Raw genomic sequence first — 18,835 nt, 5'->3', positions numbered from 1 at the left:
TTGATACGTATTTGGATTTCATTAAGGTTCGTAATGCTCCATACTTTTTATTTCCTTTAACTTTTCTCGTCTTTATCTCCCCTTCCTCATCACCATTAGCTTCTATTTTTTCTCCCAAGTAATTAATTTCTTTACGGGTATATTTTTTCTCCATCGAATTGTAACATGATGTTTTTTTCTTTTTCTTTTTAGATCTGTCCCATTATCATATACTTTGTCTTTTCTTCATTCATTTAAGTCCAAATTTTTTGGGTTTGTTTATTATATTTTTCATTAACGTCTGTAGTTCTTTCTTGCTTGTTGCTAAAGTGTCGGATCATCTGCAAATGCTATGCATTGGTGCCGTTTTTAAATATCGTTTCTTGCACGTTTATTTTGTTGTTGATAGTAAGTTGTCCTTGTCGTAATCTTCCCTTGGTTTCAAACTCGTTGGATATATGCCCTTTCCATGCTATTTCGTTTGTTGTGATTTCCATCGTCATCTTTACCATCCTGACAATTTTACTTCGTATCCCCGATTCTTTCATCAGTTCGTACATCTGCTGTCTGTTTACTGTGTCGTATGTCTACTTAAAGTCGATGAACAATGCATATACTGCTGTTTTATGTCGTAACAGGTAGTCTGTATTTCTTTTAAGACAAATATTTGGTCCGTCGTTGATCTGTTGTTTCTGAAACCTGCCTGGTATTCTCCCAATATTTTTTCCGAATATTGGTTTAGCTTTTTTCTTATACTTTGTGCCCAGATTTTGTAAATTATTTCTAGTAGTGTAATGCCTCTATACTTTTCGCATAGCATTATATCACCTTTTTTATGTATAGGGCATATCCTTGCTTTGGTCCATTTTTTCTACTTCCCATATTCTTTTTATCAGGTCGTATATCTCTTTTTGTAGTCTTTTCCTTCCTGATTTTATCATTTTGACCAATATTTCTGTTATTCCTGGGCTTTTGTTATTTTTCAGGCTCTTTATTTCGTTCATTTCTTGCTCTGTGGGTATTTCTATTACTATCTGGTCATCTTCAATTTCCTGGTTTGTTTCCTTTTGTACTTCGCTCTTATTTAGCAGTTCTGTGAAATAGTGTTGCCAATTTGTAATTATTTTTCCTCTTTCAATTTTTTTGCTTCGTGGTAGAATGATCTTACATATTTCTTTTTTTTTTTTCCTGAAAACGAAATGCTTCGTTTCCTGGGGTAAATAGCGTATGACGAAATTTCCCCATATCTACATTTTTCTTAAGACAAAGGGCCTAGCCGGGTAAGATGATGAAAAATGCCCCCAACTCGATTCGAATTCCATAGAGGTCACCGTTTAGCACATATAGAGAAACTCACTTTCTGAAATTTTACTCACTAATTAAGCTTTTTATGTTTTTATTTTTTATCTCAGCTGTATCGAGAGCTAGCGAAAAACTTTAAAGAAAAAAGTTGTAAGTTTCTAAAAGTTACGTCCGAAATTTTTTTTTTAATTTTTGGCGGGAGAGTTAAATTTTAGGGCGATTTTAAAATTTTAAATGGGTATAAAAAAATAACTAAGACATTCGTTCTTACGAAAAAAAATTATAATGTGTATTTTTCATGGACCTATAAACACAGATGGACTCAGCTATTTACATAAAATTGTGAAGCCAAAATTATTTGAATAGGTCACAATCTAAGTACCTTCACATGTTGTCACGTATTTTTATTAAAATTTCTTATTCGCGTATTGCTGAAAATGTTACTCTTTTATGTCGTGTCTACAGATGCTATCAAACTAAAATAATAATTGTTCAGTTATATTAATTTACATATTGAATGGTAATTAAAATATCAAGTGTTCATATCATTGAATAATAGATATCAACCAATTATTGTATATGTAGAAGCATTGAAACTATAAATAAATGGCAACGGTGTTTGCATTTCTGTCTACAAACGTCCATGTCAAATATTCCATGTTTGTTTACTTTTTAAGGTAATTGAGGAAAAGTTGTTTTTCGCTATTTTGGCTATATTCTGAGTGATATTTTGTGAAAAGTGAAATAAACATACATAATAATGGTGCTACAGTGTTGCATTTGCAAAAAAAACTAAACATTTATATCCGGATCTTTCATTTCATTTGTAAGTACTGTTTATTTACATTTACATTATAGAAGGATGAGGAAGTCTGTTTACATTTTGAAATATGTCTTTCATAGGCGTACCATTGGGTCCTTCATATTAATGTATTGAACAAGATATTAGTTCATTAAATTATATATTTTTAAATTGTAAGTAGACATCATCTGATTTAAAAAGATCTGTTTAGTAGCTTTTTAATTTGATATTTCTCATGCATTCAAATCAATTAGTGAAATGAATAAAAAATTATTTATTTTTCCATTTATAATTTTATTTATAATTAGAAACCAGAAGAAAAACTGGATTTCTAGGATTTGTTGTCTGTAAAGAGAGTCTGAAAGGTCTATATGATACTTATTTGGTGAAAAATTTGAAAAGTATGTTTTAATACATTATCAAATAGCCCAGTCCGGATAGCATTTGACCTTGCATTACGAGCTGCCCCAAATTTTATTTCTCTAATTGTTAGTGGGTGTCAATAGTAGTGTAAATTTAAAATCTCGACTAAATTCCGCCGTTGCGTTCGCCGCCATCTTGATTTTAAACGAGAACCGCTTTTGCTCAATATCTCCGCCATTTTCAACTTTTCGACAAAAAGTGTAGAAACTGAAATTGTCGAAAATGCGATTTTCTATAATTTCGTTTATTATAATTTTTTTCGTGCGGTCGATATTTTCCGAGTTATGGGGGGAAAATAGTGACAGTTTGAGCATAATTAATGAATTATTGGATTATCTCGTTTATTATCGTTTTACAACAAATAAGTACCTATACAAAAATGAGGAGAATTATATTTTGTACGATTTTAATCTCTTTTATTTTTTTGATAAAATCAATATTTAAGGTAGTACGTATCCGGTAAAGGTGCGAGCGTAAGACCTGATTGATTTTATAGCAATTGTTTTTGTTCAATATCTCCGCCATTTTCAACATTTCGACAAAAAGTGTAAGGGCTGAAATTGTTGCAATTACGATTTACTGCAACTTTTCGAGAGAACCAGTGGCGGGTCTACGTGGGGGGAAATGAGGAAATTCCCCCAACAGAGCCCAAAATTTAAAAAAAAAATGTTGAAATATAAAAATACAGTAGAACCCCGTAAATCCGAACCCCGCGAATCCGAACTTTCGGCAAATCCGAACCAACGGAAAGTGAAAAAATTTAAAAATTCAAGACAAAAACTTAAAAACATGTTTATTATACAGAGTAAAGCCAGAATATTGGACAATGTAGGATTACTAGGACTTTGACATTTAAAATTTCTTAAAAATAAATATTATACTTTAATATATAGGTTTATAAAGTGTTTTAAACACAAACTTACTTTGGTTCTCTCGTAGTCAACTTGAGTCCAAAAATATTGTCCACACTCTTGCGAGAACGTTTGGCTACTCAAAATCACAATGAACGCTTTGAACTACTAGTTAAGGCTAACTTTCGGATAATCCGAACTTTTCGGAATCCGAACAGGCTGTCCCCCCAATTAGTTCGGATTTGCGGGGTTCTACTGTATATTAGCTGACATGAAACTTAAAATATCGACAGGCAACTTCAACCCATAAAACCGGCTAGTTAATAAAATTAAGTGACATTAATGCATATAAGTTATTGTTATTATGTATGTCTCTTATGTACTTACTTTGGTTGGTGTTTCATTGGGAATTTCAAAAACTTTATAAAATATAATTCTCTTTATTTTTGTTTATATACAGTGATGTCGTAAAGTTCATAATAAATGAGACAATTCAATAATTATACTTCCCCTCCGCTTCCACTATTTTTCCCTTTAACTCGGAAAATATTGATCGCATAAAAAAATTGTGAAAAAGAAATTGTAGGAAATTGCATTTTCCAACAATTTTAGTTCCTACCTTTTTGTCGCAAATATGGCGGCTAATGCAACCGCGGAATTCAGTCGAGATTTTAAATTTACACTAATATTAATCTCCCCTAAAGGAGAGAATTATAAAATTTGGTGCATCTCGGAAGCAAGATTCAATTCAGTAATTATGCTCCCCCCACCACTTTTTACTATTTTCCCACTTAACTCGGAAAATATCAACCGCATAAAAAAATGTTAAAGAGAAATTGTAGGAAATCATATTTGGAAAATTTTAGTTGAAAATGGCGTAGATATTGAACAAAAACAATTGCTTTTAAATCAATCAGGTCTTACGCTCGCGAGATTACCGCATACGTACTACCTTAAATATTAATTTTAGCAAAAAAAATGAAAGAAATCAAAATTGTTTAGAATTTAATTCTCTCCATTTTTGTATAGGTACATTTTTGTCGTAAAACTAATAATAAACGAGATAATTCGAGATAATAGAAATGATAGAAAATCACATTTTTAACAATTTTGGTTCTCATACTTTTTATCGAAAATTTGAAAATGACGGAGATATTGAGCCAAAACGGTTCTCGTTTAAAATCAAGATGGCGGCTAACGCAACGGCGGAATTTAGTCGAGATTTAAAATTTACACTACTGTTGACCCCCCTAAAGATTAGAAAAATAAAATTTGAGGCAGTTCCTAATGCAAGGTTAGGCTTGTTATTCGTCTAACCCGACTGGACTACAATAAATGTAGATAGGTACTTTAATTTGACCAATGTATGTTTTTTAATTGATTTGTTTTATCATAGTATTATTTGATACGTATTAAAAAATTAACTTGAGCTTAACTATATTGACATTATATTAATTTTAATAACAAATAAAATTGTTTTTATTTTTTCTATAAAAACGTGATTGTTAATATTTATACTCTGTTTTTTTTTAATTAAATTCTTTGAACGTGTTTTTATAAATTATTACTACTTCCAATTATTATTAACGCCTGAATTATTATCCCCACGAGTAATAATTCAAGCACGCTTATGCTCATTGAGGAAGCGTCACATTCTATCGATACCCGTTTTACTCCCCTTTACCCTCTGGCCCAGGAGTACCGAAGCTTCAAAACAGTGTGTATTCAAGGTATGGTATTGCTGAGTCCATCTGTGTTTATACGTCCATGGTATTTTTGCATAATGTTTCACCCTGAATTTTTTCAGATTTTTAAAATTGGTGAAACGTACCGTTAAAAATAAAAAACCGCATTTTTTTGTTTCACTTTTTGATACAATTTTATACAGGGTGTTTAAAAAAGGTAAAACCGTCACTCAGACCATTACCCGTATGGGCGCCAATGATGAATATAAAATTCTTAATTGTATGTCAAAAAATGCACAATAACTACCTCTTAAAACCTGCCAAATTTTATTACAATGTTGCCAGTGGTTTCGACAAAATCGTAAAAAAAATGTGTAAAATTTTGTTTTCTTCAATGCCCTGTATCTTGAAAATAGATGGGCTTACAAAAATTTTTTATTAGGTAAACCCCAACTGTTTTTCAGTGTTTTAATTATCCTAGTGACGGTTTTACGTTTTTTAAACACCCCGTATAAAATTGTGCCAAAAAGCGCAAAAATGCGGTTTTTTATTTTTAAAGTTACGTTTCACCAGTTTAAAAATCTGAAAAAATTTAGGGTGAAACATTATGCAAAAATACACATTATACTTTCTTTCGTGAGAATGAATATCTTAGTTATTTTTTATACCCATTTAAAATTTTAAAACCGTCCTAAAATTTAAATTTCCCGCCAAAAATTAAAAAAAAATTCTGACAGAACTTTTAGAAACTTACAACTGTTTTCTTTAAAGTTTTTCGCTAGCTCTTGATCCGGCTGAGATAAAAAATAAAAACATAAAAAGCTTAATTGGGCTCTAGGTGGGTCACGTGACCACCTAGGGAACTAAAAATATCAGAAAGTGAGTTTCTCTATATTTGCTAAACGGTGACCTATATGGAATTCGAATCGAGTTGGGGGCAGTTTTCATCATCTTACCCGGCTAGGCCCTTTAAAACAATTTGTGTGCGTTTGCAGTTCTACAAGCAAATACAACGAATTTCAACGCTTTTTTAATATTTGTAGAGACCGGTAGCTGAACCGGAAGAAAGAGGAGATTTCATTAACGATTTGTTGAGAATTTTGCCTCTTACTAGCTATAACGAATTTATGTCTGTAATCAAGGTACAATATATTATAAGTTTTTCGTTGGTACAGTTTGACAATACTAATATAGATATTTGAAGTTTTTTATATAATATTGCTACTAATATGGCATCTGCTGAGATAGTTGTTTTATCACCTCTCAGTCCATTTCTTATAAAGTCCTTGTTAATACCTAAGGCAGGTCTGATTTTGACAATATTGTATTAACTTTAGATTTTGGGGAAATAAAAGGCAGATATCGAGCACTGTAATTTATTAAATCTTTTCCAAGCATACTTTCGCTCTCATTATACGCATTTCATCTTTCTTGAATCATCAGATCGAGCTGTGGTAGGCTCTCTGGATCGAAACATAATTTGAAATGTTTTTATATACTTCACTTGTTCTTTGTCACTATGTCAGGGAAATTTTGTAATCCATTTTAAACATACTTCCAGACTACCTAGACGCCAGAAATTTTCAGATTAGCTCAGAACTCGATAAAAATTCAATATTCAACAACTTTTATATGAAAACATTGAGTTTTATTTAGAATCGTAAGAGTGTAGACGCAAATATTTTATGGAGCTATCCCTACTTTTTTTTTAAACGGCAAATTACGGATAGTAAAATTATCACTGGTATGGAAACTGCAGATGTAAATATTAATAGTTGACAATGACCTTGTCATTAGCATGTTCTTGGATAACCGTTACTTATGTAATCGCTTTAATTATATTATAGGATTATTTTTTCACTAACTTTGTATTCAGTGCTTGCAATAACTTATCTATATATATAAAAGAAAGTCGAGTTATGTTAGTTACACTGATAATAACTCGAGAACGGCTCATCAGATTGTTATGAAATTTTACAAGTGTATTCTACCGGACTGGGAATAGGCATAACTCTGAATTCATGCCCGTACGTCATAAAGGGGCTTGCCCCCCCTGATATATTTTTTTAATTTTTTGACAAACCGTTTTTTCTTAATTTTGTATGATGTAGAAGCAAAAGATACATACAATCCTAAATTTTCACTTTTTTATCTTCAACCGTTATTTTTTAATAGCCATTTAAATATTTTACATCTATATATATAAAAGAAAGTCGAGTTATGTTAGTTACACTGATAATAACTCGAGAACGGCTCATCAGATTGTTATGAAATTTTACAAGTGTATTCTACCGGACTGGGAATAGGCATAACTCTGAATTCATGCCCGTACGTCATAAAGGGGCTTGCCCCCCCTGATATATTTTTTTAATTTTTTGACAAACCGTTTTTTCTTAATTTTTTATGATGTAGAAGCAAAAGATACATACAATCCTAAATTTTCACTTTTTTATCTTCAACCGTTATTTTTTAATAGCCATTTAAATATTTTACATCTATATATATAAAAGAAAGTCGAGTTATGTTAGGTACACTGATAATAACTCGAGAACGGCTCATCAGATTGTTATGAAATTTTACAAGTGTATTCTACCGGACTGGGAATAGGCATAACTGAATTCATGCCCGTACGTCATAAAGGGGCTTGCCCCCCCTGATATATTTTTTTAATTTTTTGACAAACCGTTTTTTCTTAATTTTGTATGATGTAGAAGCAAAAGATACATACAATCCTAAATTTTCACTTTTTTATCTTCAACCGTTATTTTTTAATAGCCATTTAAATATTTTACATCTATATATATAAAAGAAAGTCGAGTTATGTTAGCTACACTTTGTTAGTTTGTTGCCATACTCCTCCGAAACGAATTGACCGATTTTCATGAAATTTGACCGAACAAAACGCTGCTGTTTTTTCTTCTCTAGCGCAGTCCGTTTCCGAAATAGCGAACCGTAAGCCGTGGCAAAATTCTGAGCACAGAAGAAGAACCAATGGGAAATTTCATAAAAGAAAACTGCAACAGATTAGCTTTTGGACTCAAATTTGATAAAATATGAATTTTTTAATTTTACGAATTTTTAAAAAATCTTGCTTTCGCGTGGGCAAACCATCCAGTTTATTTATGTTTAGTAGATGAACTAACGAAAAATATCATGTACACTATTGCATGTATTAAATGATTGATAATATTTTTTGTTATTGTGATAATTAATTAATATTTAGAATTTTAACCTTTAACTACCCGCACATCAAAATATAACATAACTACACGCGTGGCGTTCTTTATACGCCACAAGAAAATATACTTAAAAACAGCGGATTTGTTTTTTTTTTTGAAAAATTACACTTATTTGTTTGTTATAAACCTTACTCGGCGTCAGCGGATACTTGGAGTTCCTTCTCAGTAAGCAAATTGGGATATATAACTGGAATCTGATTCCATGATAAATAAAATTGCTAATAATATTTTTTTGAAACGATATTTTTTACCTGAGAAAAAGTATTGTTTATAAAGAAAAATATATTTGTGCCATAATGACTAAAAAACATTTGAAATATGTACTTATATTACTAATTGTATTACTATAATTGTGGCATATGTTATCCACCACCGGAAACAACAAATAATAAATTGTAAATTACGATCTTCCTAGAATGCCGATTATAACGAAACTAAATCCAGTGTAAAGCACATTCCAGTGATAGGTTAGATAAATAAACAAAGACAAAAATTAAATTTTTAAATTCATTTGTAGTAGAATTCTTATATGTCGCGTACAAAAATACGCCAGCGCGTGTAGTTAAAGTTTAAGGTATGAATTAAAATAATAAAATTTATTTTACTTTAAAACCTAAACAGTTTTTCCATTCTCTTAGGCCAAAAATATTTAGCTACCTACTACATTCTCATATTTTGACGTTTATTTGTGTCAGTCGAAATGATTTGTAAATTTTGAGGTTAATGCCCCTTAATGCTAACAACCATATTGTCATCGAGAAAACTCAGTTGCCTCAGTTATCTCAATATAATACAATGTATGTATTTATGTATCTAAATCTATATATTGTATGTTCCCTATGTCCAGCTGAACGATTTACGTACTGTATACGTGGAATATCATATAATTTGTCATATTATGTATCTTTCTTATGTATTGTACCCTCGGAGATCGCTGGGAAAATTTAGACTCAAAATAACAAAATCCAGTTTGGCAACACTGTGTGAATGTTGATAGTATCATATCCCTTTTAAGATAAACAGATCTGTAATTTAGTCCAGACAAATTAGTATATTTTTGGCCAGCAAAAATGAGATTTTTCAACCAAATACTGTCTCAAATATGATATGCAAAATAATTTTTAATTGTTTTCCACTCATTAAATCGTTATCGTCCAGTTATTGTCTTAATTATTTTAACTTTTAATAAGTGTCGACTAATTCTGAATGATTAATAAGTTGTTAAAACATTTTATCTGTAGCGGCTTCTGGAATGCCTTAAAACTATCGGATTTCATTCGACCATACTTACAAATTTTGCATAAAATATTTGGACATATAATTTTCTTTTTTATTCGAGGAAATTGCATTTCGATCAATTTTCATGTCTAGAAATTCATTTTCGAGCAGTTGATTTTGAGTAATTGATTTTTAGCCATTACGTTCAAGCAACTGATCTATAATCAAAATTATGACAGATTATCTAATTATGACACACTATCTAAGGTGCAACGAAGTTCACCGGGTCAGCTAGTATAATATACAATAAAAACTAATACTTAATCGAGAAAAGAGAAAAAGTGATAAAGTGAATTTTTTACATAATATATTGTTATTATGGAAAGCTTATAAATTTTGAACATCTTTAACAACAAAATACTTAGATCACAGAATATACCCTGGCGTATTCTCTGCTTGGATCTTCCATAGATAATAAACAATAAATAACTTTTTATTAATTTCACGTCTTAAATCAATTCATTATCAAGTACAATATGAATATTATTTAATAAATAACTGAAAATATTCCTGAAGCCGTGTCAAATATTTAAAATTGTCACTGTCTTGTCAGCACATTATGTTGGACTGAGTGCGTTGTATGACAAAGATAGCGAATGTTCGATTTGGAAAATATTATCACGGACATGGTGTTCATTTTTTTCGAATCCTGACAAAACTAATAAATACTTTTGGAAAATTTAAACGCAGTCCTCAGGGACTTTCAGCTCTCGGGAATAATGCAATCTTTCATTCTGCGTTTCAATTTTTCAAAAATACGTATTAGTTTTCTCAGGAGTTGAAAAAAATTAATGCATATAAATAGCATAGAAGCCTAAATTTTGTACCCATCCCCTTAAGCAATTTTAAATCTAAATAATGCAATGACATTTACATCCCGTTGTAAAGTACAAAGCGAATGGTGGAGCATTCGACTGCAGATCGAGATGTCTCAGGTTCGAACCCGGGTGTTACCTATTTCTTTATTTTTTTTTTTCTCTTAAAATTGTGTGTAAAATAATTTCTTTGATTTATATGAGTTTAAAGTCGATCACAAAATTCTTATATGATCTAGAAATTGAAAAAAAAATAGTTTATAATTTTAAATAAATAAAAACGTGGTATTATAAAAAGTTATTTTTTACAAAAGTGTAATTATCTTTCTACAACAGCGACATCTATTAAAAACAATCGAAATCCGAAAGTTTCTTACATTTAAAATTAATTCAGGTACATAACAGCAAAATCTGTGCTTTCTATAAGCCAAGCGTCCACTGACCCGCATCGTACGCATCGCACGCAACGGATTTTAGTTTGCCTTAAATTATTGCCGATAATGCGATCCGTACGATGCGGATCAATGGACGCGGTTACATAAGTTTCTGTACAAGGCAAACTAAAATCCGTTGCGTACGATGCGGATCTGTGGACGCTTGGCTATAATTTGCAAAACGAACAGACGATAAATCAACTGACGGGAAGAATCCAAAAATTTCATTCCATAACACGTCAATCTATCTAAGCAAAAACTGCAGCGAATTTGATTTAAGAACTTAATTGTGTGAGTAATCGAAAAATACGAAAGACAGTTAATATTTTCGATCCAGTGAGCCCAACACATCTGGCTGTGATGTTTCTAAAAGGATGAAATGTGTATAAGCGAATAGTGGTACTATGTATTGAACTTACATATTAAAAAAAATACAAATTTTTCTCAAATTACTGATACATATCATTTTCATTTATTGTAAAATATGATAACTCTTTTATTATTAATTTCACGAAAAAAAGTTATTTATCATAAAAAGCTCTGAATGGTCTAAAATCTAAGATGCAACCATCAAATTTTATCAATTTGATATAAGGAATGTCAAAACATATGAATTTCGTTCAAGAGTAAGTACCTTTGTTTTTCATAATATTGAAAATTGTTATTATCAGAAGGTGTTCAGATATAAAAACTATTTGTCTTAATTATGACATTACATGCTTCTAATTGCAATGTTGTGAAATATAAAGATACTCTTAAGACATTTTCATATTTTTTGACATACCTCGTATAAAATTGATAAAATTAAATTTGATAGCTGATGCTTGCATCTTTGAATTCTGATCTTCCCGTGAGAGAAGATCAGAAATTCATTAACTTTCTTTTCCCACATGAATTTTTCATGATGAATTTTTTCCTATGATTTTTCCATGATTTTTCCCACATTAACTCCTTTGATTGGTGTCTGCAAAGTTTTGGTTGCGCTAATCCGCGGACGGACAAACAATCAAATCGTACAAAACTAAACAATCGAACTCTTTAATTTTTCGATCCACTATGTATGTATTATAATACAAAGGTCAAGTACAACTGACACATACTGAAAAGACTGACTTTTTTGGCCATTTGTCACCTTTTAGATACAACACTTAAAGGACCCCGCAACACTCCTTATGGAAAAGTGGCCCCGGTCAAAAGTAAAGAAAGTTCGGTAAATGATAGTTGCAGTGTGTAGATTAAAAAAGTCCATGGGACCTAGGTCTGAAATACTAGTATTCTGAAGATACAGCCTTCTGAAGTATAGTTCAGTGTATTTCAAGATGCACTAGAAATAAACAAACCAAGACACGTTGAATGTTACAAGGAGCACTCCCAAATCATGATTTACAATGTATAAACATTGTATAAATCCCAAATCGTGATTTACAAAGTTTATACATTGTAAATCATGATTCGGGAGTGTTTCTGGTAACATTGAAGTGTCGTCGTTTGTTTATTTCTAGTGCATCTTGATTGTGATTTTAGTATACATAGTTGGATTTAGGTGGTCAGTTTAAGTGCACTAATTCACGCTCAAGTGAACAAAAATATTTATTATTGAAAGAAGAGACTCATTTTCTTTATGCATATTTTCGTTTTACATATGAATTCGTGGTCAAAAATAGATGCATCGTATTTTAGTCTTCAGAAAACCTCCGAAAATTTCTCAAAAGAATGAGGAAGTACGATAAAAAATGTGCTGCTAGAGCGACATAAGAATTATCATGTTTTCATGAATCCTTTACATTTATCCAATACCAGCATAACTGCAGTTCCGCCTTATCTTTAGAAAACTACTGAACAGTGGCGGACCTACAGGAGGGAATAAGGGAATTCCCCCCATAACACGGTCCAGAATTCATATAACATTATAGGTTAATAAATGATAATAATAAGTACATATATTTAGATATAACTAATCGAAGGGGATTTTCAGTAAGTCGTAAAAATACAATCATAGGAGCACACATACATACCAAGGTATACACGTATGTAGTATACACTATTTTACATTATTATACATTATACATTATTTTATATACCTACTGTGATTCTCTTTTTGAAAACAAAGAACATAGATACAATATTAAAAAGGACTTACTGATGTATCTATGTAAGTTTAGACAAGGTTTAAGTGACAGTTTTCTCATGGTTTTGTTCGATATAATAATAGCAACATATTTCTTCGTCGAAGAAATGCGTCGTAGAACAAAAACAACGGACGCCGTCGAAAGAATCGCGTCGCTCAAGTGGAATATGGCAGGACACGTCGCCAGATTGTCAGACAACCGATGGACTAGTGTTGGAAAATTCTGGAGAATGAAAAATCGGAGAATATTCTCGAGAATATTCTCGATATGGAGAATTTTCTGAGAATGAACCCCATGACGCACTTAAGAATATTGTTGAAGATGAAAAATAGGGTTTTAAAAATCATGATCTTATATACAAAATTATGAGACAAAACAACAGTGTTATTTGTATATAAAAAAATACAAAAACAACAGAAAACACAAAATTTCTTTGATAAAAAATGAAATTTTCTTCTTAACAGCAGATAATCGATGTGGTATGATAAAATATGAGACCTCAGATTCAGAATCTATTTCTATCATTAGCTCATCCTAGTCATCTACAATCTGCATTTCAATGTACTGATGAGTTGTGGGATTTTATTTTTCACGAGTGGCCAGCTCAGTCATGTATTGGTCTAAGTCCAATAATTTTAAATTGTGAGCAATAAAAGTTACCTTACGAGCCCGTTCAGCAGTGAGCCGGTTTCTTTTAGAGGAGTGGATAAAAAAACCATAAGTACTGAAATTTCTTTCAGTCGCTTCAGTGGATGAAGGCATGCTTAATATATCAACTACTATTTTAGTTAATTTTATTCCGAAACATGTACCTTTTCACCATATGATTAAGTCTAGTTTTTCAATTGATTTTACAAGGTATGGTTTTCCAAAAAATCCCTCCAATAAAGTGCCAAATCTTCCATTATTTCAGCTGACTCATCACCTTTAAAGTTGCTAAATTATCTGCAAACTCAGTTTTTTCAACTTGTTCTCTGCTTAAATGAACACCATTATAAATATTTGCACGTTGATATTGCACCAAAACAATAAATATTCACACTGTAAACACCATTGCTACTGGTTCATGGGATTGGCAAAAACAATATACCTACATATTTTTTAAATTATAGTAATTTGACCCGTATCTAGTTTTTATTTTTGTTTCAGTTTTTGAAAATATAGAAAATTTTTGCCGAGAATATTCTCGAGAGAATTTTCTGGCCGAGAATATTCTCGAAAATATTTTCGTTCTCGAGAATATTCTCTTGAAATAAACAATATACTTAATATTTCTAACTAACTATGTATTATTATTACTAATAATATTATTACTTATTATTACTAATAATATTTCTAACTAACTAATATTTCCCTCCTGAAAAAAAAAACAATATACCTACATATTTTTTAAATTATAGTAATTTGACCCGTATCTAGTTTTTATATTTGTTTCGGTTTTTGAAAATATAGAAAATTTTTGCCGAGAATATTCTCTTCTAACATCATTACGATGGACAAAACGTATTGTCAAGTGGAGGCCACGAGAAGAAGCAGTACGGAGCAGAGGACGACCACCAACCAGATGGACTGACGATCTGAAGCATATTGTCGGCAACTGGATGCAAGCCGCACAAAACAGAGACAGATGGAAAGAGCTGATGGTGACCTATATCCAGCAGTGGACGCGTACGGGTTGATGATGATGAATAATAGCAATTTGTGAGCAACACTTCCAATGAAACAACAACCACAAGACATAAAAAAGATAAACTCAAACTACATAAACGACATAGATTAAATTCCCTTTTTCCTAATCGTCGAGTTAATTGGGTTAATTTGTATGTCTGTATTTTAAGTTGCATGTCAGGTAATATATTTTTTACGTTTCAACAATTTCTTGTTTAATTCCGGATCGTGTTACGGGGGGGAATCCCCTATCCCCGTAGACCCACCACTGTTCAGTAGTTTTCTAAAGATAAGGTGGCACTGCAGCTATGCTTGTATGTATTGGATTAATGTGAAACATTCATGAACACGATGTATCCATTTTTGACCACGAATTCATATACCACATGCGAATATGCATGAAGAAGATGAGTCCTTCTTTCAATAACAAATAATTTCGTTCACTTGACCAATAAGATGTAAATTGGAGCTGGAAGGTCAGATAATAGAACACGTGATGGAGTTTAAATATTTAGGCATCACACTATCTAACTACGGAAGGCTCGAAACAGAAGTGGAAGATCAAGTGAATAGAGCAAACAGAGCCGCAGGTTGCCTGAATGACACAATATGGAGAAATAAAAATATCGGAAAAGAAATAAAAGGCAGAATTTACAAAACAGTCATCAGACCAACAATGACATACGCGGCAGAAACACGACCCGACACAGAAAGGACAAAAAGATTGCTCGAAACAGCGGAGATGAAAACCCTTCGAAAAATCGATGGTAAGACTCTATGGGCCAGAGCTAGAAGTACAGATATACGACGGAGATGCAAGGTGTGCAACATTAATAGCTGGGTAAGAAACAGAAGCCGAATGACAACAAATAGAGTAGTAAGGACTGCGAGAGACGGTTTCCCAATAGGAAGACGATCAGTGGGAAGACCACGAAAACGATGAAACGACACCTTACTAGAGACACATTGAAAAAACCGACAGAGTCATGTCTATACAAAAATAAGAAGAAGTTCACTTGAGCGTGAATGCTTTTAACGTAAACCGAGCACCAGAATCCAATAACTTCAGAAGGCTGTAGGTTCAGAATAATAGTTTTTCAGAACTATGTCCCATGGATTTTTTAATCTAGGTACATACTGAAAACTATCATTGACCGAACTTTCGTTAAATTTGACCGGGGCCACTTTACCATAAGGGCACGTTCACATAACAGGCGCTTAACGCACGTTCACATATCAGGCGCATAGGGGGCGTTCAAGTATTACGTAACGCGATTTTTGAAGATTTTTGAACCCCCCTCCCCCCCCCCCCACTTAACGCACCGTAAAGGGGCGTTCACGTTATACGTAACGCAATTTTTGAAGATTTTTGCCCCCCCCCCCCCCCAACCTGCATTACGTAATACTTGAACGGCCCCTTAACGCACGTTTTGATAACGCGCTATTACAACTACATACATTTTATTTGAGACCGTTCACATGCTAACGCGCGATTTAAGTCATTAATACGCGCATTGGCATGCGAACGGTCTCAAATAAAATGTATGTATAGCTATTATCGCCTGTCCTGTGAACGGGCTCTAAGGAGTGTTGTGTGGTCCTTTATTAATAGTTCAGAGAAATAAGGAAAAAAAATAGCCTGTTGGGGACACAACCCCCTCCAGGCCGAAACCAAATTTTTTGAGTAATATGGACATCTATAATAATAACCTATATATTTCCTGTAGCCGATTTTGATGATATACATAGTTATAAACAAATGAAGATCAAAAAACGGTAAATTTTCGCTTTTTTCGTCTATTACTAAGAAAATAGTCATTTTAAACAAATTTGAGAGTAAGAAACTCATAAACGGTATAAAAAACTTCAATATGGCGTTTGCTTAATATGTCTATCCTTATTGGTTGCTTGGAAAATTGCAAAATAAATCATAAATTTTGAGTTTTTATAAATATTTATAACTTATGTAAAAATTAATTTAGAACCTTCTTATTACACGGAATGCTGAGACTTATGGTGCTTAATTCATACCCTAAATTTCGAAGAAATTGGTCAAATATTTTAAAAGTTATTTAATTTGTTTATCCCAAATTTATTTTTTTTGCAACACTGTAAGTCAGAAAATGATGAAGCTACAGTAATACTTTGGATAGTTTATGGAAGAAGGAAATTTACAGTATTAATTTAATTAAAAAAAAATTACAAAAAATAATTATAAATATTGCAAAATGATTTTGCAAAAACATGTGAATTAAATAAATGGGGGGGGCTAACTTTGTCCCTAATTGTCCTAGGACAGTTGTTTTTCTTTCTAAATGTGTATAAAAATTCAGTCTTTCTAAATATGAAAAAATAGTTTTTCTACAGGTAACGGTTAAAAAGTTATTCTAATTGTTTATAAGTAAGCAAAAAATCGACATGTTTTTTCAAAATAATTTTACACTGTTTAAAATTATTTTTTGTCATTTATTTTTAATAATGGTAATAGTATAAATGTTCTTCTTTCATAAACTGTCCGAAGTATGATTGTAGCCTCATAATTTTCTGACTTGTAGTGTTGCAAAAAAAATGAATTTGGGATAAACAAATTAAATAACTTTTAAACTATTTGACCAATTGCTTTGAAATTTAAAATATAATTTAAGTACAAGAAGTATCAGCATTCCGTGTAATAAGAAGGTTCTAAGTTAATTTTTACATAAGTTATGAATATTTTTAAAAACTCAAAATTTATGATTTATTTTGCAATTTTCTAAGCAACCAATAAGGATGGACATATCCAGCGAACGCCATATTGAAGTTTTTTATACGATTTATGGGTTTCTTACACTTAAATTTGTTTAGAGTGCTTAACTTTTTGGTAATAGACGAAGAAAGCGAAAATTTAGCGTTTTTTGATCTTCATTTGTTTATAACTATGTATATCATCAAAATCGGCTGCAGGAAACATATAGGTTAATAATATAGATGTCCATACTACTCAAAAAATTTGGTTTCGGCCTGGAGGGGGATGTGTCACGAGAAAAATCTTATTTCTCTGGACTATAAAGGCAAACACTGAAAGTGCTAAGTCGCGTAGCTGATCTTCCTTCTTCGTCAAATGTTTATTTCTGTTCTAGGCTAGATCCTCAAGCAACCCTCACCTGAACAACGACGACGACAAACCTTGGGCCGTCAATGCGAATGCGAACGGCAAAGAAAACGACTACAATCACGTGAACAACATACCCATTCAGCACACGGTTGAAAGTGAATTAAAAAATATATTGAGTCCCGAGAAACCTGTTAATTTATTGCCGCAGGTGCCGGTAAATAGCAGTAGCTTTAGAAAATTATCCGAACACGAAGAGCACGATTGTGAAATTATCGGTAAGTAATCCTAATCATTCAATAAATCTTTGTGAACTTGTGTTAACAACTATGAACAAAACATGCTTCTAAAACTGGTATAGTAGTTCAGTCATTTGGTCAAAAAAAAGAGGTGGTTATCTGGAAAGTTTTAAGGGAGTTTTGAAAATTGGTAGTTTTATGGATTTCGGTATGCTCTTTTCGAATTTCAACTTTGCTACCTCTTACCTCCGCCGCTCGCGCCGCCATATTGAGAAAATGGCGCCAAGTAACAGTTTTTTGGGAATATCTTCTTTCCGACGCATTTTATGAAAAAAACATGTATGTACAACATTAAACTAGAAAAAATATCCTACAATTTATATATTTTTTCTGTAAAATCAACAGTATTCGCGTATCGGCGTGACAAAACACAAAATATTCTACTATTACCGCCTTATTACACCGAGTCATTTATCATATATCTCTCATTTTCATCTATATGCAGTAACTACATCGCGTACATTCGATTGTGTGAATGGTGTGAACAAGAACGGTCACACATTACGGTCACATTAAAATGTTAAAGACAAAATTTGAAGGGGAAAATTTCATGTTCTCACAAACCACGGAAGATGCGGATCAGTGGCGGCTCGTGGTAATTTAAGGAGGGTGTTCAATTAAAGAATGTAATTATACAAACGGTGAATAAGCGCTGCAGGCGAAAAATTTTTGGGGCCTCGCCAAAAGATGTTCTGTAAAATGAAACCTATCTTTGACCCGATTAGTCAGGATGTCACACACTTTTTTTGTTTTGTGCAGAATATGATACTTACTGAATGATGGCGCTTCTTCGGTGGTGAAGGTGGAGGCAGAAGTTACGAATATTGAAATGGCTTTGTC

General features: G+C 32.1%; 1 protein-coding gene across 3 annotated transcripts in view; it reads left to right on the top strand.

Moving 5' to 3' along the window:
- The window catches only part of LOC114338660 (dynamin-1-like protein), a 90,208-nt gene that overhangs the window by 56,791 nt on the left and 14,582 nt on the right, over nucleotides 1-18,835 (top strand). For 2 of the 3 annotated variants that reach the window (XM_050658171.1, XM_050658170.1), the window contains exon 9: nucleotides 17,725-17,974. In XM_050658171.1, coding sequence (XP_050514128.1) covers nucleotides 17,725-17,974 — 250 coding nt within the window. Of the gene's footprint in view, nucleotides 1-6,085; nucleotides 6,185-17,724; nucleotides 17,975-18,835 lie in introns of all 3 variants that reach the window. The other variant, XM_050658169.1, reaches the window with a different exon arrangement.

The sequence above is a fragment of the Diabrotica virgifera genome, chromosome 8 (assembly GCF_917563875.1).
Source record: "Diabrotica virgifera virgifera chromosome 8, PGI_DIABVI_V3a".
Taxonomy (NCBI): domain Eukaryota; kingdom Metazoa; phylum Arthropoda; class Insecta; order Coleoptera; family Chrysomelidae; genus Diabrotica; species Diabrotica virgifera.
Note: the sequence above shows the minus strand (reverse complement) of the source record. Positions and strands in the feature narration are given on the sequence as shown.